The sequence below is a fragment of the Mycteria americana genome, chromosome 1 (genome assembly GCF_035582795.1).
Source record: "Mycteria americana isolate JAX WOST 10 ecotype Jacksonville Zoo and Gardens chromosome 1, USCA_MyAme_1.0, whole genome shotgun sequence".
NCBI lineage: Eukaryota > Metazoa > Chordata > Aves > Ciconiiformes > Ciconiidae > Mycteria > Mycteria americana.
In genome coordinates this window covers 151452537-151476723 of record NC_134365.1, presented here as the reverse complement: position 1 = coordinate 151476723, position 24187 = coordinate 151452537, and the positions used below count along the sequence as shown (strand labels likewise).

Here is a 24187-nt window from a genome sequence, read left to right as displayed (position 1 = left end):
TGGTTTTAACTCCTTTGAGAAAGTGCAGCAAATCCTTAAGAACTAAAGGACATGCCAGTGAAGGAGTCCAAGAGACCTGCCCTGTGGTGAGGAGAACATATAGGGTTTCCTTGCTACTGAGCCTGTTTCTCCATGTAAAATGAAAGAACTACCTACAAGATAGTCATCTTCATATTTTTAACAAACTGTAGCAAGAAGCCCACAGTCACTTGTAGCTGCCTGGCTTTTTCACTAGAAAAACAATGGAGGAGGGCTGCTGTGAAATGTTAACTGGTTTTGCTAAATCGGTCAATCTGTGTGAGAGTTAGCGTTCGGCTGAATTCCCAAGAAAAGAAAGGGAAATAGATAGTGATCATCCAGGATGAATCAGTCTGAGTTCACCTTGTTGTTTCTGGTTTTTTCCTTTCTCCATTTTGCTTTCTTGCCTCTTTTTTAAGAAAATGTAATTGCAAATCTTTGTTCTGTGCAAAGAATTGCACATCTTTGTGCTAAGTGATGTCCTTAAAATGTCGTCTGTAAAGGCTAAGTACTGGGTCCTGCACTTGGGTCACAGCAACCCCATGCAACGCTACAGGCTTGGGGAAGAGCAGCTGGAAAGCTGCCCGGTGGAAAAGGACCTGGGGGTGTTGGTTGACAGCCGGCTCAATATGAGCCAGCAGTGTGCCCAGGTGGCCAAGAAGGCCAATGGCATCCTGGCTTGTATCAAAAATAGCGTGGCCAGCAGGACTAGGGAAGCGATCGTCCTCCTGTACTCGGCACTGGTGAGGCCGCACCTCAAACACTGTGTTCAGTTTTGGGCCCCTCACTACAAGAGAGACATGGAGGTGCTGGAGCGTGTCCAGAGAAGGGCAACGAAGCTGGTGAAGGGTCTGGAGCACAAGTCTGATGAGGAGCGGCTGAGGGAACTGGGGTTGTTTAGCCTGGAGAAAAGGAGGCTGAGGGGAGACCTTATCGCTCTCTACATCACCTGAAAGGAGGTTGTAGAGAGGTGGGGGTCGGTCTCTTCTCCCAAGTGACAAGCGATAGGACGAGAGGAAATGGCCTCAAGTTGTGCCAGGGGAGGTTTAGACTGGATATTAGGAGATTTTACTTCACTGAAAGGGTTATCAAGCATTGGAACAGGCTGCCCAGGGAAGTGGTTGAGTCGCCATCCCTGGAAGTATTTAAAGGACGTTTGGATGAGGTGCTTAGGGACATGGGGTAGTGGTGGACTTGGTAGTGTTGGGTATATGGTTGGACTTGATGATCTTAAAGGTCTTTTTCAACCTATACAATTCTGTGATTCTGTGATATGAAGCCAACATTAAGTAAGCTCAGCATCAAACCATCTCTCTCTAATAGGCATATTGCCTCCAAAAAACAGCCATACAAACCCAGTTTTGAGAATATCTGCTTGGCTCTGCTTTTGCCATTTCTGTCCTTATTTCTAAGGCTTGTATTCTCCAAAACATCATTAAAAATGCTCTGTTTTCATTCAAATGTGTATTCTTTGTGGCACAATCCATGGGCAAATTTCTCCAGTCTGCACTGGAAATACTGCCTATTGGACACCCACTCCACCTGCAGGAATCACACCAGCATGAATGCAATTTCTGAGAATAATGCTAATTCATAGCAATGGACATCTGCTTTGATTGTTATAAAGCATTTCCCCTCATGTGCCTAAAAGCTGCAGAACTGATCAGAGTGCTAGTGAGAGAGTTTTCTCACTACTCTGGCACTGCAAATATTGCTTTACATGCCATACGTTGGAATTTGATTTCAAATCTCCACTTGCTCATGGCCAGACTTTTGTATCCTCACTGAAGACAGGGACTTTAGGTACAAGCTATCTCAGTGATAACAATCAAACAATTTACAAATACATTTAGAAACCTTTTAGTCTTAAGCAGGTTCACTTAATTGCTCAGGAGAATGGAGATACAAGAACTGCTGCATTGGCTCAGACCAAAGATCCAACAACTAGCTCAGTATCCTGCTTCCTCCAGTGCTCAACAGCAGACGCCTATCAATGAACAGAGCTGGAAAAACATACATTTTCCTAGAACACTCTCACGGCCTCCAAGAATCGGAATGTTTCTGAGCCGCAGGCGGCACTTTGTTTTTTGAAGTTGACACTTCATTTTTAAAAAGGCTGTCTCAGTAGGAGAACCTGTGCATCAAAGGTTGATACACAGTAACATTCAATTACAGCTGGAGTAGAGCTGGCAAAAATTAATCCATCATATCAGCTGCTTATTATAGAATATTTTTCAATCTAAATTCTCAGCTCGGGAGAGAATTTCTGAACTATGCCGAAGCAATTTGTCTTATTTTCTCTTTCCCTCAAGAAAAGAAGAGGAATGCAGTTTGATTGCCATAGATTGTCTACCAACCTACCACATTTTCTCTTGGCTCAGAACAGTTAAGGGAATACAGCAGACAGAAAGGAGCCTGACAGACACGCAAGCTTTTTTAATATCATCCGTTCAGCAAAGAATGATTTAGAAAGAAAAGGGCTAGTTCTTACGCTGCATGCTGACATCAGTTTCAAGAAAGCAGATGAATCTTGATTAAGCCAAAGTTTCAAAAGAGATTTTTACTTAACATCCAGTTGGTATTTGGACTTTCTGGTATGGGTTGAGATAATCATTCAAAAAAGAAAATATGCTGGGCCCTGCCAGAGGCTGCTGCAAAATGGAGAGGGGTCGAAGGATGCAGCAGCAGAGAGCAGGCAGTAGCAGCAACAGTGGCCAGTGGGAGCCCAGGAAAGAGTTTGTGGGGCTAAGCGCCATTAGCAATACCCACACTCTGGACAGTGGGTTGCAAGGTGAGGATAAATACATGCACAGCAGTTAAAGTATGCAGGAGTGAAGATTTGTACAGACTTCTCTCCTAGAGGGTAGTTCCCTCAGTGATGGCTCTGGAGATCCCACCAGTTTTCTCCACTGGTCTGTCTGATGCCAAGTTGCATTACTGTTTCATAGAATCATAGAATCACAGAATGGTTTGGGTTGGAAGGGACCTTTAAAGGTCATCTAGTCCAAACCCCCTGCAGTGAGCAGAGACATCTTCAACTAGATCAGGCTGCTCAGAGCCCCATCCAACCTGACCTTGAATGTTTCCAGGGATGGGGCCTCCACTGCCCCTCTGGGCAACCTGTTCCAGTGCCTCACCACCCTCACTGTAAATATTGCTTCCTTATATCTAGTCTGAATCTAACCTCTTTTAGTTTAAAACCATTACCCCTTGTCCTACTGCTACAGGGACCATTAAAAAGTCTGTCCCCATCTTTCATATAAGCCCCCTTTAAGTACTGGAAGGCCACAGTAAGGTCTCCCCCAGAGCCTTCTCTTCTCCAGGCTGAACAACCCCAACTCTCTCAGCCTGGCCTCGTAGGAGAGGTGTTCCAGCCCTCGGATCACCTTTGTGGCCCTCCTCTGGACCCGCTCCAACAGCTCCATGTCCTCCCTGTGCTGAGGACCCCAGGGCTGGACGCAGCACTGCAGGTGGGGTCTCACCAGAGCGGAGCAGAGGGGCAGAATCACCTCCCTCCACCTGCTGGCCACGCTGCTTTTGATGCAGCCCAGGGTACGGTTGGCCTTCTGGGCTGCAAGCGCACATTGTCGGTTCATGTCCAGCTTTTCCTCCACCAGTACCCCCAAGTCCTTCTCCACAAGGCTGCTCTCAATGTTTAATTGGACGAATTTGGTACGGAAGTACCAAAATATGGCAAGACAGCTTGAGGAACTGCAAACTGAAGTAGCAAATATTGCAAATGCTACAAGGAAGTCTGCTCTCAGCAAAAATTTGTGATTGGGATAATGGAGCTGGGACCTGTGCTCTAGGCTCTCCTGCAGGTCTCTTAGCACTTAGCAGTGACGAGCAAAACTCACTGGCCAGCTAAGCGATGAGTACAGCCACCTTGAACCACTGCTGTGATTTAAAGCAGCCAGAGTGGCTTCTGCACCTGACTCATGATTCCTCTTCAGAACTGCTCATCATTGAAGAGAAACAGAAAATGTCACTGGTTTTAATTTTCACTCTGTGAACAAAGAGCCGAAGTGCAAATATGGTGAGCACCAAATTGCCAACACAAACCAGCAACTTCTCTTTTCGTAATTGTCTTTTTTATTCTTACATTTCTATTGAAGTCATAAAATCCCTTGGGTATTTCCTCATTTTTGTCCCCTTCCTTCTTATCCCTACTCTGCAAAGGGTCAGGAGGTTAGTACTTACTGTAAAGAAGCTGTGGATGATTTTGAAATTTTCATGCCACTCTCAGCCATCTCGATGGCCAGTTTTATCTCCATCTTTTTGTACAATGACACAATGCTGGATTTGGGCTGGTGTTCCCGAATTAAGATTTTCTTCAAATACTTATTGTCAAACTTCTTAAATCTGCAAAAGAGATATTAAAATCAAAGTGTAAAAAAAGGAAATGTGCTTTTATTTCTGTGCTACAAGCTGATCTTCATTCAAATGCACACACATATAATTCAGTGGTGGAAACCGAATCCAAATTGGAGGCACCTGTGGACTCCAGAAGGCCTAGGGAGCAGAGACCTTTAGGGGGACATTTGGCATGGTCTACTGGTCCACAGAGATTGCAAAGCCCACCAGACAAAAGAAAGAAACAAGCTGCAATCAGGGCAAAAAAGAGGGCTGGGTGTGTGTTTGCATATAACACTGCCACATTTGTCAGAAAAGAATATGGCCAGTCTCCACGCTTTTGTACAAATGTTGTATTCTAGTAGGGCATAACAGCAGCAGCTGTTCTTACAGTAATCCTGGCCTATTCAGCCAGCCACCAATGAGGCTTTAAATGGCCCAGCAGTTACAGTAGTTTGGGCCCATTATGTTGCTGATAATTTTGAATCCTGACAATTAGAGCAGGGAAAATACATTTCTTTGTATTCTGAATAACAGAGAAATTGAATGGACTGCAAAATACTATGTGCTCCAATGCTGCAGATTGTAAAATATCGCTAATGTGTGGCATAATTTGAATGTGAATGTGTGTGTGCGCGCTTTGGAACAGGTATGTGCTTTCAGGCAGACGTTTAGCAGAACAACAGCAGATCTTCTTATATGTTTCTTTCAAAGGAAGTTTACCACAGCAAGGTAATGTGCTCCACAGTGCTAGGAAAAGCACTACAGAGTTGGTACATTTTTTCTTAACAAAGGCTAGTTTTTATACATTAGTAGCGGAGATAGGTAGACAAATGTTTCCACTGGGATTAGGGCTCTTTATGTTTTTCTGTGTAACAGAAAGCCTCCTGGAGTGTCATCACTTAGGTAATTAATTCTGATATACGTATGCTAAATGTCTTTAAAGTTGCACAGAAAAGTCTAGGGAATACCTTTTAATAAAATCTTTTTACATGAAATGTCTTCACACACAGTGTGTTTTTTGAATCTGCCCCTGAACTGAAACACTACATTTATGGCTAGTTTGGACAAAATTCTCTTTTCGTAGCTGTTGGATAGATGTGAGATAAGGGGATACCATTGTCTCACAGGTATGTGTAAATGCAGCTATTTCAATGGAATTACTGCTCCAACAGGTATTTGTTTAGCTTATTGACTGCACAGACAGTGGTGTGGTCCCAGCAGATGTCCTAAAGCTGTCTCTGTACTGTGAGAGCCAAGAGGACATTTTAGCCTCTGGGTGCAGGTATGTGCCCTACCACATTACATCATTACTCCTCACTGGGACAAGAACTGGATGCAAACCAGCCGCCTTCTTCCCACTCTTAATTCCTGATTTCCATAGGGAGAAACCCAGTCATGAAAGGAGTTGCCGCATGTCCCGATAGACCCCCCTGCCTGGATTACTGGGGTCCAGTGCTGAAAGGTGAGACAGAGGACTCCAGCACAAAAGTCTAGGCATAGCTAGGATAACTAGGGATAACTTTTAGCCCACAGCATCATAGTAAGATGTTTGTGGAAAAGGAAGATTAGTCTCTCCCCACACTTCCCTTCACATGCTGTGGTGGAGGCCAACATGATCCCAGGGCTCCCTTAGGGAAAAGGTAAAGGGAACCGCAACTCAGAATGGCAGGTCTGTCTCTTCCAGGCAGTGCCTGGAAGAGCCCCAAAGCTTCACAAAACCACCTCATCCTGCTTATAGAAGACACAATGCAGGTCCTGTGTTTCTGAATGAAGATGAGCTTGAAAGTATCTGCTTATGCTACTGGATCTTTAAATTCAACCATTCCCTTCAGTCCTCTTATTTTAAATATTACTGAATGCAAAGACCTGTAAGGACAGGTGACTAATTATTATTGAATCTGTACTCACCGACAAGGGATCATATTTGCTGTGAAGGCTTACAGCAAAAGTCAGTGAAGCGCTGACACCTTATGCAGCTTCTGTTCTAAATCCAGACATAAAGGAGCACTGCCATGGATCTAAGATTTACGCCAAAGCTATGCGCACAGGCTGATGTCTGCAGCATGAGTTCCAGTGCTATGTTTTTCTTTCAGAAGGCTTATTTCCTGCTTGTTTGTGCAGAAGCAATTTAGCAGGCAATATACGAGCACTTCACTCCCAGGAGATAATGGTTACTCAGGAGTTCACTTTTTAAAAGAGATATTGCACATGTCCCCAGTATTTTCATGCTATTTTAGCTTTATGGGGCACAAGATTGATTTCCTATTCTATTTACCTGTTGTATTTTACATGATAGATAGGTTATTTTATTATAGTAGGCTGCAATAAGAGATGCTTACTTGTCTCTCAGCTGATAATGACTCCAATGTCCACATACGTCTTCAATACCAGCCTTCAAGTGATCCATCAACTAGAGAAACAAACATGGAAAAATTTTAAGTGGCCATTATGAGAAAACAATGTCACCACAAATACGCAACTGTTGACAGGATTTTGAGATTTTTTTAACTGGAGGGTGTGAGTTAATTCTGAAAGCATCTACATTTATCTAAAAATCAAGGCAAAAATCCCACTGTGGCAGCTCCAATGCTTGGCTGCAGTGGCAATATTTTGATGGAGGCAACAAGTCTGTCAGTCTGCTATCTTCTCACCACTACCCAGCAACATACAGGCCCAAGTAAAGGACTATGTCCAGTGGAAGATGATACTGAGCATTCAAATTGCCTGGTCCTCTTTGCCTACTGAGACCAAAATCTAAATTCTTGGTTCTGTCAACCAAGTTTCCCTTCTGCATGTGTGACCTCCCTGAGGGGGGCACAAGGCCAGGTACCCCACACCTTAACCTTTGCCTTGACCGACAAGTCCTCTGAGGATTTTGCAAATTGACCTGGGACTGGTAAATTCATCACTGCTAACTACCAGGATTTTCAGTGTTTCTAGCATCTTTTGTGTGCTTCTAGCATTATAGAAACAGACAGAAAAAATGGCCAATTCTTACATACATATTGTTATAAGTAGTGCTTTTAAACGTAAATTCCTTTAAAGGTTAAGTGTAAAAGTTGAAATAATAAGAATTAAATGCACTCCAAATTCTAATCAGTTGAGATGCTCTAATTTTGCTAATGTCTCTGCATGTGCTTAATTTTAAGGCACAGTGTTTCTGTTAATTTCAAATATATTCCGTATTGTGAAAATGAAAGCATGTACATATATTTTGTATAGTGGTGTTAAGTCAGTTTGAGCAGCTTTCTGTTATTTTATATGATGGTAATTTGAGAGCTAAAGCAAACGTTTGAGAGGGGAAAAGGTCATTACTCAGAATAACTTGAAATTAAATTTGCAGACCAATGGTTCAACTCATTTCAGTTCAATAAAACTTGATTAAAGACTTTTAAGGTGTCAGTGTGTCTAGAACCAGTCAAAAGATGGCAACAAAGGTATCTGACAAATCTAGCTGGGAAGGATGATGAGTGCATTTTGTAAATGCTGCCTTTTTGCTTCTGTCCTCCCAAGGTCACAGGTATCAAGAAGTAAGGGCCCTGCTACACCTTGACACTTGTAATACGATATTGTAATATGCTAGTCACTATGAATATAAATGAGATATCATATTTTAGAATATTATGCCTAGGGTTTCCTCCAAACGTTGCTAAAAGTATTCAGTGACCAAATTCACTGAATGCCAATGCTACCAAATGCCTCCCTCTGTCCACCTCTTTGGGAATACCCTTTCTCTTCTTCTTTGTAGGCTACCAGCTATTGATATAAAAAAACTTACTCGCACATGAATTTCTTCATTGATAGACTCCTTTTTGTTGGTCTTTTTAACATCTAGATATCTGACCAATGGTCCAATTGTGATTCCCTGCATTTGGAACAATGAGTTGAAATGTTAAGTATCTTTTAGAAGAATCAGAAAGAAAGAAAAAGGATTTAATTTTAATCAATTAGGAAAGCTGTGTATTAGACACAAGAATGATCTATTACTTGTATGGAGAGCTACAGAAGAGGATTAAAACTCAAAAAGTTAAAAAAAAATTATGCACCAGCTTTTTTTTAAGCGAGATTGTATTTATTGACACGTTTTAACTATGTAAAGTAACTGACTCATTGCCAACCTTCAAAACAGCACTCACGTGAAAGAGAATATTATCTTTGTGAGGTTCTTACAATCTTGAAACCTCTTACTTCAACATTTTCAGAATTAAATATTTTGGGTTTTTTTCACTTAGAAACCATTTTCAGCTGTTCCCAATTCTTTACAGTACTGCTACAGAATAGCATTTTAAAAGGGGAAATAGAAACAAAAAGTTTTTTCTGAAAACTTCTGGTGGAATCTAGGTGCCCAACCACAAGTGCATAGTGGCCCATTGGCACCCTAGAGTACCTAAGATAATGCTATAGGAAAATGTAGAACATGGGATGCAAGACCTCCAGAAGATCCAGTTCTTCCAGGTACAGCAGTGTAAGGCAAGTGGAATAACCCAAACATCTGAAATAGGCACCTGTTCTTACAAATCTGAATTATTAACTTTATTTTTCTTTAATATTCTTTTACAAAGGATTTCAAATGTTCTCATTTGGTCTCCAAGATGGATGAAGATAAAAGTAAAAAATTCAAAATCCTTCATAGAACAGACATATTGTTTTCTGTTCAGTTTGAGATACACCACTAGTAGAGAATGATTCTGTGCTGAAGTGTAAAGTTAAAATGCTTCTTGATTTGGAAGCATTAGGAAGCGCATGTGGAGAGAACATAAGAGAGTTTGGACACAAAGTGCCCCAATATTTTAGTAGACACAGGTTTTCAATACAGACTTTCTGAAAAAGTTGTTTAATAATACCTGAAAAGCCCTGAAAGGGTAATTACACAGTGCGGTGCTAAATCTGGCCATAAAATACAATAGCTTGTCCTAGTTTAAGAGGGAATTCAATGCAATCTTCACTATGAAGCTTTCAGTCACCTCTATTACATGAAAGCAATCCATTAAGAAATACACTTACTTGGATGAACACAGTGAAATATATAACTACAAGAGTAGCAGTAATGAACAATTTTTTTCTTGGGAAGAGATTCACTGGAAGCAAGAATGCAAGAGAGAAGCTGCTGGCTCCTCGAAGGCCACTGTAGGAAATAATGAGTTGGTCTTTGAAGGTGAAGGGATATGTTCGGAACTTGTTACTGACGTAGAAGAGAGCAAATACACCTAGGAAGGGAAAAAAACACAATTATTAATCAAGGAGAAAAGGAAAATATTTAAAGCAAAACAACATCTTGGCTCAGGCAGCTGTTGACAGACCTTTCTTTTCAGTTTTGGGTTCTTGTAGCTTCTCTTCGACCAACTGCTGAATCTGTTTTGTGTGAAATAATCTCCTAGAAAAGATTGTGGTTCCTGACTGCTTCAGGATTTAAATTCACTTAGAAGTTTAGAAGTGAGATTAGGGGAAAAGATTTACTTTCTATATTTATGTTGCACAGTTCTTCTCCGAAGTGTTCTGGAGACAAGACAAACCACTGGATGAGAGTTTTTCCTGTGCCTTCCCTTGCAATGTTTCTTGCTTTCTGGACAGTATCTGCCCAAAGTGTTTGAACAGTGCTTTACCAACAAGTCCTGTGGAGAGGTTCACTGAAAGGCAGAGAGTAATAGCATTTTAATTTTTAATCCTCTGGCTTATTGTGTCTCTAATTCTCTGTTTATTTCTCAAATTTCATTTTGCTTTTAATAAAAGTTAAAATTAATCAGAAAGCCTGTGGCTGTGTAAGGACTGCAGCTTTTCTTTATAGAGTACATTGAGCAATTTGCTTGATTTACTCTTAAACTTCTTCATCTTCCATAAGGAATATGTATCCTATGTTTTGTGTGGAAACTGTTAAATTACTGAAGTAAAAGCTGACAAATGCTGATAATTACTGGTGTTATTTTATACAGCTGTCACTGATAAAATCAGTGGATTATCAGAGGTAAGGCCAGTAGCAGTATCGTGTTATGTAGGTTGCTGGATACCGCTTTATATAAGACCTTTTTTGGCTACTTCTAACTATGCTAGACCTCAGCTACTCAGACTGAAACTGCATATGTGAGGTATCAGCCTCAAGCCAATTCTCTTTATTCAAGCTTCAGAGAAAATGATGTAATCATTTTAGCAAACAAATTTAGTGGAAAACAATTTGGGCTTCCTCTGGAAAGTTCTAGCACTCCCTTTGGTGTTTGAGAGAAGGATGGATGTGTGGCAGCAAAATAGCTTTTGTATCAGGAGAGCACTTTTTCTGTCTTGATTGGAAGGATATTCCAATATAGACTCCAAAAGTAAGCCTTTAAAAAATTAGAGGCCATGCTTGGTCCAGGATTAGCAAGAAAATATTTAATTACTTTCTTTTTGCTGTCAACCCACAAGAATCATGTCATCTCTGCTCTTGAGTATGTGTGTCACCCCTATATAATAGAGCTGTTCAGATGCACGTACTTGAACCTTCACAGGTTTCCCCTTTCCTCTTTTTTCTCTGGTTAAATGCCTTCCTCCAGCGCTCCCAGGCTTAAAGTCAAAGGTCCGGAAATGTGTATGGGCTTTGAGGGTCAAGCCAACATCTTCGTCCTGCTCCTGGTATTCTTGACCGAGGGATAAGCCACCTGAGAGATTTAAGAAATAGCACCTTAATCTCAGATGTTTGATGCCAACACTTAGCTGGTCCCAAACGTTAGAGTATTGTAGGCTGGAAAGGACCTTTGGAGGTCATCTAGTCCAAGTCCCTACTCAAAGCAGAGCTAATCAGATCAGGTTGCTCAAAGCTCCAGTCAAGTCTTGAATGCCTTTAAGAATGGAGAGCTGGGCCACTGTTACAATATTGGATCACCCTTATGTTAAGAAATGGGTTCCTACTGTCTAATCAGAATTTCCCATGTTCCAGCTTGTGTCTGTTGCCTCTTGTCCTATTGCTGTGCACCTCTGAGAAGTGTCTGGCTCCATCTTCTCTCTCTCCTCTGATCGGGTACCTGTAAAAAGTAATAAGGTCTCTCCTGTGCTGTATCTTCCCCAGGCTGCATAGACTCAGCACTCTCAGACTCTCCTTGTATGTCCACTGCTCCAGCCTCAGAGCAGATTGGTGGCCTCTATTGCACTTGATCCAGAACCTCCATGTCCTTCCTATACTGAGTAGCCCAGAACTGGAGAGAGCACTCTGGAGACAGCACACACTTCCATCAGTGCTGCAGAGAGGGGAAGAAACATTTCGCTGGATCTGCTGGCTACACACTTGCTAATGTAGCCCAGGACATGGTTGGCCGCCTTTGTCATGAAGGACATAATTCTGGCTTGTGTTCAACCTGTTGTCTGCCAGGCCAGGTCCTTTTCTGCAGAGTTGCTTACTAGACCCCAAGCCTATACTGGTGCATGGAGTTACTCCAACCCACATGTAAGTCCTTGCATGTGCTGTCCTTGAACTTCATGAGCTTTCTGTCAGTCCATTTCTCCAGCCTGTCCAGGTCCCTTTGAATGGAAGCCATCCAGAATATTGACCACTCCCTGCAGTTTGGTGTCAGCCACAAACTTGCTTAGTGTGCGCTCCATTCCATCCTCCAGGTCATTAATGAAGACATTAAAACAATATTTGTCCTTGTACTGAGCCCTGAGGGATGCCATTAGCTACCAGCTAGACCAGTATTTTGAGCCCAGCGGTCCAGCCAATTCCCTTCCCACATTATCAACCACTTTGGCCAAAATCTGCTCTTCGAAGTCCGGGGTTGTAATTCCGCTGTTTGTTGGCTTGCTCACTCCTCTCAGGATCTTAGCACCCACAGTGTCATGGGTCACTGCAGTTAAGGCTGCCCTCAATCTTCACATCTTCTGCCGTTTCTTCCTTCTTTGTGAGTGGTAGAGAAGACAAAGCATATTCTCCACTTGATTCATCAACCAGTCTCCAGTAACTATCACTTGCCTTTTCCTCTCAACCCCTTTTTGCCTTCCCCTTCAGGGCACAGCTGGCCCTGAGGAATCACCTAACAGGTCTTGTTCCTCCTCAGTACCGTAGCAGACGATGCAGGGCCAATGCCCAGAGCTCAAGCCTGGGCCCTGTATGTAAAGGGAATATAGACAAGGGCTGAAGGGTGGAGGAGGTGGTGGCAAGTGCCCAATGTAGATTTCTGCCCCACAGGAAGCTCCAGAGGGGCCTCTTTTGATTATAAATGAAGCATGGGGGAACTAAACTACTAACTTAGTGAGCGAAGGTAGATGCCTAAATTTCAGTGCTCAGAATATCTCCTCTAAGGCCACCTGATGGAATATTTGGATTTCTCTTTTTTTTTTTTTTTAAATATAAAGTACTCTGAAAAATCCTACTGAAATTTAAAAAGAACATTATTAAGGCCAATTCAGGCACTCAGAAGTTAAAAGATGTCAGAAATAAGGTTGCCTGCATAATTGTATTTTTGGCCCTCTCATGTGTACTACTTCCAAAAGTTCTTTCATTACAAAAGCATTGTTCACTCATATTTTTAACTAAATTTAAGTGAGAAAAAACTGTGGCTGAGTAGGGTGTGTTCCATAATTCATCACCTCTCCAGGAGTAAATGCATTTGCTTTCTGTTGCAGCAGTTGTAACTTAACCTGATACAGAATATTCAGGTTGAAAAAAAGGATGGCATAATTCATGGGCAACAGGTCTAAAACAGACCCCTATATAGCATAGGCAAGGAGTGTACCCTCTCACATCCCTAACACAGTGACGGTAGGTGCTGAAGAAGTAGGAGGTGAACAGAGCTCAGAAAGTGGCCAGGCATGCAAGCCTTTCCTAATTAGCATCTCCTGCAGGCTCTGCTGAAGACACTGCTAGAGGGCTGGTCTGGCCCAGTAGGTCATTCCTCCTTTTCTTATGTCAGCTAGAGCGTTTGGCTGGATGGTACTGGTAGGTGAGGGAGAAGATGGCAATGCGTTGCCTCTCTGCTTCCACAGTTGCAGTAAATTGGCTAACAGGCACAAAGGCAGCTCTTATGAGAAGTCTGCCAGGACTGCTACCACCTCCAGAACACCACCAGCCTTCTTACTGCCTCTCATTTTTCAATGTTACTGTCAACCCATCCTGGACATTAGGACAAGATGAGAAACTGTGTCCCACAGCTCGTGTGATATCACCTATAAACTGCCCTGCCCATGCTGGAGGAATCCCAGTCTCACAAATTAGGGATTAGGAGACTTTTGCAGGAATGGGGAGATACTGTGTGTAGAAATGGAGTCATTTCAAACGGGCTCTCTTTTCTAGCAGTTTAAAACTTCAGAGTTGACTTGTGAGAAGCAGTAGCATCACATGGTTGGCCTAGATGTGGTATAAGGAAGGAAATAGGGTCCCTGTTCAGTTACCTATCAGTGTTAATTTTCACCTTCCCTCTTTTTCAATGCCTCCGGCACTCCTGGCCCAGGACCTGTAGTGTTATAGCACCAGAAGTGTGGTGATGTACATTATCTAATTAGTAAGTTAATTACAGTGTGCGATGAAATCATTATGAAGCCCACTTACCCAAGGGCATGTAGTTAAGATATAAGCATCTATATAGGCATAATCATGATAGTATTTTAATTTTGCTTAAAATATTCCATTCTCACCTAATCATAAATCTGTGCTTGGAGACTGGCATGCAGATTTGTCTGGGGCTTTTTCCCCCTTTTTCTCCATGTGTAGATTACTGAAATTAACTTGTCAGTAACATAAGCCTAGTAAATGTGTTATTAAACCGGTTACGCCAGTCTGCGCAGACTTTTCTAACATACCTTTGCACCAAAGGCTTTCTCTCAGAGGTGCAGAGAAGGTTGCCTGCAAAAGCTGACTTACTCAGTGTCCGCCAAACGAGGCAGAAGAGCAGAGTGAAGCAAATGAAGGCCCAGTTCCACTCGTGGTTTTTCCCCACTGTAGACACTCCCATGAACATGAAAATCAGGGTCTCGCTGACGCTGCTTAGCATCTTCATGAAATATTTTATTGTGGTATAGGAATTCTGGGAAACATTCTCCTCCACATATTTTTTCATTGTCACTGCACATGCTGTCATCCTGTACCAGGCAAAACATCAGAGATCAGCCACAACCTGTTTTTCTTTTCATTTAAGAACAACCTCAGCCTTCATTACCTGCACTCTCCATCACCAGCCTCTGAACTTCCTAATATCAAGCAGCATTTTATTTCTTCACTAACATTAGCTATTTCTTTAGATAGAAGAGCATCTTCATTCAGCTTTACAAATGCATTTTCCATACAGGAAAAAGGAAGCAAACCAGTCAGCCTTCCTGCCGAGGAAGTGAGGGTATCATATTCCAGTTCAAAGTCCGGTTTATCCTGCATGCCTAACACACAGCCACCAAGCACCCAATATTTGAGTCTCAAACAAAGGACAAGTCGGTTCTGTGCCAGCCTATGGATGGATCTGTTTGTTAGAGGGACATAACCTGCCTCTTAGCCATCTTCGAGGTGGTGGTGGGAGAACGTGGTGGTAGTCCTATGCCAGGGCCAAAGCTCCCAGCAGCTCCCTGCCAGCTGGCTGGCAGATCAGCAAGGCCAGGGTAAGCTTCAGTGACTCTCCACCACAGCAGCCCATTGCTGTACAGCAGGGGGAAATTCAGTTATCCTAAGGAGGTGTCCTTCCCCGCTTTTGGTTACCCAGGGTGCGGGGAATGTGCCTAAGGAAGCAAAGGGATATTTCCCACCTCTTCGCTGTTAATGAAGACTAGAGCCTGCTTCAGAGGCGTCAGCAGGCACCCAGCACAGACGCTGGTAACAATCACACGAACAGTAGTCTCTGAGCAGCCCTGCTGAAGGGGGTTTCCTCTTCCCCCCTTCATTTTCCATAGTCATAGGTAATAGATAGATTGAGTGCTATGCTGGTAACATATTCCATCATCTATCTAGTTTCTACTGATATTATTTTAGTCTTTAGGGGCTTCTTGTGATGATATTTTTCCAAACTTGTGAATTCAGAGAACACTGACTGTTCATTAAATAACCCTTCATCTAGTTTCTGCTCATTTAATTTCCCCTGAAGAAATCTCAAGGGTATTCTGGTGGAGCTGAGACATTTAGCAGGTCCAAGGACACTCTAAGACAAGGCCATTAGGCATTAATGTTTAATACTGTTGACTTTCAGAGACACATGCGTAATAGACTTTCATGATCCAAGTGAAAAATGAATGAATTCCTCAATAATTCAGAAGGGTGACAATAAGTTCTCATCCCTAAAACAAGCAATAATTTCCTTAATGAAGCAGTAAGAATAATAAATCCCAGTTATATTAACATTCTTTTATTACTAATAATTTCAGCACTCTAATGAAAATAAGAAGCAAAAGAAATAAAGAGCTATGTAGTCTAGTGTAATGAATAGGCAGGGAAGCAGTATTTTTGGGCAGTGCAGGTAGGAAAGGGTCCATATGGTATTGGTGCTCACTGCATAGTAGGTCTAACCCTGCTCAACTAAAGTCGACAGTCACCTCAATCAGAGCAAATGTGTTGGATATGCAAAACATAGTACAAGACTCGTCTGCTTTGTCTAATTGCTCAGAAAAACATATCTCCTGTCTAACTACTTATTTAATAAGTTAATTAATTGGTTAAATATTCAAATATTGCTTCCCAGGGCCATCCTGCAAAGGTTGTTTTTACAAAGCCAGTTCTGCTCTGAAGCTGAACAAATTGGGGTTGTTCAGCCTGGAGAAGAGAAGGCTCTGGGGACACCTCATTGCAGCCTTTCAGCAGTTAAAGGGGACTTATAAGAAAGATGGGGAAAAACCTGTTAGTAGTGCCTGTTGCGATAGGACAAGGGGTAATGGTTTTAAACTAAAAGAGGGTAGATTTAGACTAGATATAAGGAAGAAATTTTTTTTACAATGAGTGTGGTGAAATACTGGAACAGGTTGCCCAGAGAAGTTGCAGATGCCCCATCCCTGGAAACATTCAAGGTCAGGCTGGACAGGGCTCTGAGCAACTTGATCTAGTTGAAGATGTCCCTGCTCATTGCAGGGGGAGTGGAGTAGATGACCTTTAAAGGTCCCTTCCAACCCAAACCATTCTATGATTCTATGAAATCAGGGTTTGACAAGTGGAGGTGAGTAAATGCACCTGTCTGGACATCAACAGCCACAAATCTGTATTTGTTAGGTTTAAACCGGTTTGTCCTCAATAAAGGGAACTCCTTTCTGGAGTACCAGGGCCTGCAAGACCTGGCATGCAAGCTCAGAGCCAACACAGGCCATGCAAGGCTGCTGCCACCCACCTGGGCGCTGAGCCTGCAGCAGCCAGCAGCACCAGCTGGAGCGTCCACCACCAGCAGGTTCCCATGTCTTTACACTTTACCCTGCCGAGGGGCTGTTTGGCGTGGTATCTTTGAAATTCACCTACCAGCAGTTTTCTCACAAAGTCTCCCGCTTTCTCCCCTATTCCTTCCTTTCTCTTCTGACTCCTTTCCTGCCGCCATCCTCTTTCCTTCCCACAACACTCACCCTCTCCGCATTTACTGCGGTCGATAGACCTGCCAGCTTTCTCTCTGCAGCGGGCACCCATGCCATCACAGCACTTTAAGGAAGCAGTCCCCAGCATGACAGGAGTATCAAGCTATCCTGATCACATCAAAATGTGATCGTCAATATCCATATACGTGAGTATATGTATGCACATGTGCTTGATCTTCTTGGTTGTCTGGTTTTGCCCAGTTTCAGTTCCAGTGATGCTGTTCAAATGTAATGTAATTTCAGAGAACTGTGTTAGAGTCGATGTTCACAGGTGTATACAAAAGCAAAAACTCAGATGTTCTTTATTATGTTTTCCATACTCATAAGTTTTCATCTCTCTTGTAACCTGATGGTGATGCTTAGAAAGAAATACAGATACACTGATCTATTATCAAACTATTCTCTCATTCTGCTGGTCTTATCAGAGGTAGCAGCCAGATGGTGGCAGCACTAGTCATTTTACCCACAGCTTGCAGTATTTTTTCCAACAGGCAAAAATCTAAAAAATTTCAGAGCAGATATGCACTCCTCAGTAGTACATCTACGCCTTCTATGCCTACGCTGACTGTGGGTTTGCTTTTCCTACTTACCACTGCATTTTACAGATCCCTTAGAAGCTGTCCACTGCAGATCTCTAGGCCAGAGACTGAAAATGCCTGTATTGTTCCAACCTCAACCAACCAACCTCCTCAAAACAATGCCACTTCCCTCGAGAGGGTATCCAAAAAGCCGTAAGGGATACTCACGCCAAAATGCCTGAGATGTAAAGGGTTTCAGCGGATAAGTATGACAGGTAGCTGAACATGAAGACCAGCAGGGGTTCGATAGCAGAAATGTTGTGGGTGAATCGAGTCATGAACGCCGAAACAAATCCAAAGATGATGCCAAACAACATGCCACCCAGCCCCACCACGAAGAAGCGAGCGAAGCCAGCAAAGACATCGATGGATTCGATTTCTTCGTACCTGTGCATCTGGGTGAAGGCGATGAAGATGTTATATAAAACCTATGTGTGAAAATAAGGACACAGCAGTCAGGTATCTTTCTGAACCTGGCAGGCTTACTCATTTCATGGGGGGGGGGGGTGGGGAGGTGTGTGTACATATGCCTGAAATTGCTTTAGACAGCTCAGCAAAGTACCAGTTAAGAACCAGTTCTGAAATCTCAACTGGTTCTTAACAAGTCCCAGAATTAAAGGTCTGTTAAGTGTCCTGAAAAACAGCAAAAAAAAAAAAGAAGGTTAGATGGTTATGTAATAAGAGTAAAACTCTGGGGGATCAAATGCAATTGAAGTAACCAAAAATACTCATGCTTTTTTGTTTTCTGAAGGTAAACTTAATTACTGGTCTTTGTAGCAGATGTTGAAAGCCCAGCTGGGTACCTTACCAACCCCAGGCTCTCCCCTCCACGTTCTCTTTCTGACTCAGGATGGGGCAGGGCAGCGACTAAGAATCACACTTTTGATTTAAATCCCATTTAGGTTGTCTGTATGATCAGTAGACTGGACACACTTCATTAGATGGACTCTGGAATATTAAATGTTTTTCAGTAGTACTTGACATAAAAATCATGAAACATCACTGGGAATAGGAAAGGATGCAGGAGAGGGAAGGGAAGGGAAGGGAAGGGAAAGGAAGGGAAGGGAAGGGAAGGGAAGGGAAGGGAAGGGAAGGGAAGGGAAGGGAAGGGAAGGGAAGGGAAGGGAAGGGAAGGGAAGGGAAGGGAAGGGAAGGGAAGGGAAAGGAAAATGATAGCCTCGGTTTCATATTGTCTCTACCTAGATAAATACAGCCTCTCTATCCTCACATGTTTTGGGTTTGATGCCACTTAACCTCCTTCCCAGGAACTCTGTGTCAATCTCAAAGTGGGAACCAAAAGCTGTGGCACTCTAAATGGCCTAAAGTCCCTTCACACATATAGTTTGACTAGAAAGCTTGAAATGACAAAAATAAAAAGAAAACAATGTCAGAGTAGAAGAAAGATTGAATTTGCTACGTTATATAATTTGGTCTGTAAAGATAATTTCATTTAGTTTAGAGCAGATGAGTTTACCATACTTCTATTATCAATAATTTCTTTTCTGCAGAAATTTGTGATGAAAAATCTTCAGTGTATTCCACTTTCATCCATCTTTTAGAAACTAATAGACAGTTTGCACAGGAATGAGTGGTGTAGTAATAAAAAGGTCTTAGAGGTTGCTGACAGTCGGTTAACACTAAGTCCTGTCAGATCTGTTTACAGGGAGTGTGTAACACATGGAAGTCACCTTTCAGTTTTCAAGATAATTTGGGGAACATCTAAAGACACCAGCTCTCCAAAGCTGTTGCACCAAAGCATTAGTTCGAAAACGCAAAACGGACCAAAATCATTTGCCTTATCTGGTTTTCTTTGGTTTTTCTTCTTCATACAGTTAATTCCAGAAGGCTATTAAGAAGATTAATGCAGATATTTGCAGGTAGAAGAGTCAAGCTCATTAGGATAATAATTATTCCCCAGCTACTATCTAATCTTAAATTGCTGCTGGGAACATATGACCTTGAGCTGTCACATAGCCTGTTCTCCAGGAGGCTCATTGCTAATATTTCTGGGGGACAGACAAAGCACAACGAAATGTTTCATGTGAGAAAATACCCAGAGCTGCTTTTTCCCGATGACTATGTATGAAATTAGGCTCTTCAGTGGCAGACAAGGAAAAGAGGGTTCATGTCTCCACAGTAAGTAAACGTTACTGTACTTACCATATAGCTTTTAATTACAAAGCCTGTTTTCTCTCTGTTCCCCCTTTCTTGCAGACTTCAACCTCTTCCTAAGACTTGTGATTCTTTGTAAATTAAACCAAGAGATGAATCTATGCTGACTTATGAATAAAGCAAATTATCATCAGCAAATGACTTAGTAAGTTTTCCTCTCTTTTTCTAGTTCCTAAAGTGTCTATATGATATAACTGAATCGGTATTAAAATGGAAATTATGGAAATATGACATAATTTCTATTTTTTTGTAACATGCTTCGTGGGAGTAAACCGTTGCGTACAACATCCTGCACTGCGTCATTTAAGTAAGGCTCCGTGTAGCTGCTGCTCGGCTAAGTTACGGTGCACCGTTTATGCCAGTAAATGGAGTACTGTAATTCTTTATATGGTAGGAAAGCCTGCATCAGCTTAGGATGCCTTTGTTCACTCAAAAAGAAGGGATGGATTGATAGTTGGCCTCATTTAACAACTCTGAGACTGTCATGCTTTGGGGTTTTTGGAGGGGACATTACCGTGTAGTGGTGTACCACTGGGTGGCTGTTAGTGTCAGGGAGAGGAAGAGAGAGCGTGACACTCGCCCACAGGGGACCTCCCTGGGGACTGGTCCCTGCTCCAGCTGTCTATACGACACAAACGTTGCACATACCATCCACATCAGAAGCATTGGAAAAAAGATTTTCAAATGACTGCCTTAACCATCAACACAGGCAGCCTTGATAACTCTTTCTGACCACATGCATTTAATTTTACTCTAAACACAGGGAGTCAGCTTCAACAGCAGAAGCAGAGAATATCTCCATCCTCCTTCCTAGCACCCATACATCCCAGTGGTCAAAGCCTTCCTCAGCGACATCAGAGAGGTAAATTCAAATCCCCTCAAATAAAGAAATTAATTTTACTTGGGTCTCCATCATGCAGTAGATTTCTTTAACTGCTCTGCTACTGCATACAAAGAAGAGAGGGCACCATTAGAGAAAATAGTCACTGGCACTTCATTTTGAGTACAGCGTGATGTATAGCTGTTCTCAGTGTTTCTAAAATCAAGCCTCAGAGATGAAGTAGTCAGGGGAAATATTCCGTTTCCTGATGCACACAGGTGCTCAGCTCCTGCTGAGACAGAAAAGGTCTGTGTATATGCGGGAGCAGAGCTTCAGATGCCTGAAACACTTTGCAGCAAAATCAGAGTCCTCCACCTGTGTTTAGGTTTGAATGAAATCTGTGCTGGATTTACCAACACCACTGGTTTGAACAGGGCTTTGAAACTCCACTGATGTATGATACATGCTAGGACCAGTCCTGTTGCTGTCTGCGCCATTCTGATCCTAACAGTCCTCTCAGAAGCAACTGGGAAAAGCAGCAACTAACCGGACCTGGACCCTTCTTGTTCCATCCACGGACATGGCCCTACTGAGGAGAATGGGAAAAGGTACAAATGGGTAAAAAGGGTAAAGTATCCACTTTTGTCCCAGTGCCTTAAGTCAAAGGCATAACTCCTAAATCATCATTCTAATTCCACCGTTTGCTATTTTGCAAATTTTTTATACCAGTATATTGAACTAAATATAGGAGAGGGAGCTATTGTTACCTCAAATGTGATACACAAGTTCAGCAAAATTCATACCAGTTTTTCCTGCTGGGGAAAAAATGTTCAAGCTGGTAAGCAGACTGGAGAGAACCAGGGCATATTTGTATTTAAACAATCAAAAAATATGTATGCTTAATATATTGCGGTGATATTATCTTTTTAAATACATAGAGTTAACTCAAAGGAAACTGTTAAGAGAGAAATGGGGAGGAAATGGTAAGATAAGACACCCGAGATAAACAGTTTCAAAGCCTTTAAAAGAGCAAGTGGGGTATCAGAGAGGAGAAAGCCACCTATTGGGCTCCATCCAGGTGGTAAATACTTCGGTCTGCTCAAACATGAAGCCAGGTAGAGATTTTGAAAACTTGAATGCCCAGAAAATGGATGAGAGGTGGGTGATGCAGGGATGCTGACAAACCGATTGCAACATAGCTGCTGTAAGAAGAGCCCCACAGATGAGGGTGCGTGGGGCAAAGGGAACTCCCGGTGGTGCAGCCAACACTCCCCGTGTACAGCCCTTTCATCTCTTTTGCTAACACACCTAGTGCTGCTGAGGAATGCCTTAAATACCACCGTTTTTAAAGGCTTTCTGTCACTACACATTTATGCTGTAACAGGATCCTGACCGAAGGCTCATGTAAATACCCTCATGAGCTGGACCCACATCATAAATAACAGCTGGGAACAAAGGGGAGGCAAGGTAGAGAGCCAGTCAAAAACAGGACGAAACAAGCTTTTCCAGAGTGAGGAAGATGTATTACTTTTTGAGGTCTGCACTTGAAGGAACCAAGAAGACAAGTGGAAGTGATAGATGTATTAGGGATTTTTTTGTTACAACTGTAACACATAAGCAGTTTGCATGTAAAGTTGAGTAGCGTTTGTCCCTTAGTTCTACATCAGCCCTACACCTCTGATTCACCAAGAGGAAGGATTTATGATCAATAGGCTGTGGCTGCAAGAAATTATTTCATTCCTTTTCCTTTTTGCATTGCTCATAAACTGCACTTTTCCCATGAAGCCTTTCAGTGATGAACTCTGTACAGATTTTACAAGTCCAAGTTGTGTTGCACCTCATGTATAACAGTATCTGAATAGTTTTTATGTGGTTTAGGTTCCTGTGATTTAAATTCTGTAAAGATCTTATCTAGCAACACTCTTTAACCTGCAGTTAACTTGCAGCACATGAGCAGTCCTGTTGGTTTCTCAGCAATGAATTTCCTGCTTGAAATTTCTTCCTGGAAAAACATGGGTGTTCTAAGTGTTTTTGTCAATTGTGGTTTACAGCTAGAATTTCAGGTTGCTCCAAGTTTTAGTAAAACTAATGAGAAAAGGGGGAAAGTATTAGCAAAAGGAGCTCTGTAAAAACACTCTTTTCCTGTTTAAAAAACAAACAAACAAACAAACAAACACCAAAAAAAACCCCCAACAAACAAAATCTCTCTCATTCTGTAAGCATTGTTTCTGGACACTTGAGATAAGACAGCCAAAAAAGGTGAACATTTGTCAGATGTCAATTTTTTTATTGATAGAAACAGAGTTATGCAAAGTTATTAGTGGCTTTTGGAGTTCCTGTCCAAGGTCTCTGGGGAACTTCCGAGAAGGGGCTGGAGGAATGAGTGCGGCCTCCAGAGGTTGTCCACATCTGGCGCTTCTTTTTTTTCTGCAGAGGGCTCTCTAAGGCATGTGACAAGGCAGGGTCTCCTGTATTGCTACCCCTGCTGCCTTCAGTTCTTAAGCAGTATAATTTTCTATTTATTTGCTCACACAATGTCAAGAACGTTCCTAGGTCTTACGCTGATCCTACCAGCAAAATCAGCTGTAGCTTACCCATTCACTTCAGTGAAAGCAAGAGCAAGATGTGATGTCTAATGTGTATGTGTATGCTTTCCTCTTCCAGCAGCTCTAAACAATACGGTTTTGAAAGAGTTAATATAAGATGTAATCTTTACATACATTAAAATTACTTGCGTGTAATGGAGTGGAGTATCCATAAAATAAATAATGTATCTAGGATCTCCTTAGATTGCTCTTGTCCTGTGCCCGATAACCCTACAAGCCACAAGAGCCCAAAGAGAGGAAGACAAGGAGTGGAAAGAAACTCACCACAGTTATGCCATCATTTAGCAATGACTCTCCGAAGATCATCATGTAAAGCTGCTCATTAACGGAGGCTTCTTCAAAAACTACCAGAGCTGCCACAGGATCCACAGCTGAAATCATGCTGCCGAAGAGCAGGTTCTGCAGCAGGTTCAGGTCAGTCAGGCCGAAGGCTTCGATCTGGCAGACTCCATAGAGGGAGAGGCCAATCCCAAACGAGTTTAGCAGAGATCCCAGCACAGACCACCACAGGATGGACCCAAAGTTTTCAAAAAATGGGCGAGTTGGCATGAAATAACCCTCCTCCAGGACAATGGGTGGAAGGAGATACAAGAAGTAAATACTTGTGTTCATCACCGGTGGAGATTTGTGATCAGAAGCAAAGATGATAGCTCCTACTAGTGCTCCAATGGCAATCAGGATGCAGCTTTCGGGCATGAGTCTTGGTAATCGGTGATAGAGATGGAAACCTTGAATAAAACATTAGGGTATTATTCAGGTTTAAATTAACCTGATGTCAGACAGATGTTTTGCCTGCCTTTGAATACTTTGTCTTCAGACAGCCAGGTTTTGCTCTTAGGATTATGAATGTAATAATAGGCAGTACTGTTCCCTTCAAAATTAAACATTCCCAGACTTGTATCGCTAAAGCAGGGGACGAGTTTGGCCATGAATCTGTTCTCTTCCTGCTCCCCAGCTCTCGATTTCTGAGCAAGTATGCCTGAGTCTAAGCTCCACTTCTAGGAATGCAGACACCTCTTTGAAAAGGTACTCCGCAATTTGGAAAGAAAATATTCTTCAAGAATCCTTGCTGCCCAACCGCTACTGCCAAACATCTGAGGCACAGTATTGTCCCTCCATCTCAGAGACCCCTCTCCCTGGCTGCAGGTTCG

The 24187-nt window shown here is 42.4% G+C and overlaps 1 protein-coding gene across 1 annotated transcript in view; it reads right to left on the bottom strand.

Moving 5' to 3' along the window:
- SLC9A4 (solute carrier family 9 member A4) overlaps positions 1 to 24187 on the bottom strand; it is a 35189-nt gene that overhangs the window by 8013 nt on the left and 2989 nt on the right. The window contains exons 2-8 of the mRNA XM_075491932.1: positions 23301 to 23764; positions 17607 to 17866; positions 14195 to 14412; positions 9379 to 9581; positions 8153 to 8239; positions 6714 to 6784; positions 4219 to 4380 (exon numbers count right to left, since the gene is read on the bottom strand). Coding sequence (XP_075348047.1) covers positions 4219 to 4380; positions 6714 to 6784; positions 8153 to 8239; positions 9379 to 9581; positions 14195 to 14412; positions 17607 to 17866; positions 23301 to 23764 — 1465 coding nt within the window. The remainder of the gene's footprint in view (positions 1 to 4218; positions 4381 to 6713; positions 6785 to 8152; positions 8240 to 9378; positions 9582 to 14194; positions 14413 to 17606; positions 17867 to 23300; positions 23765 to 24187) is intronic.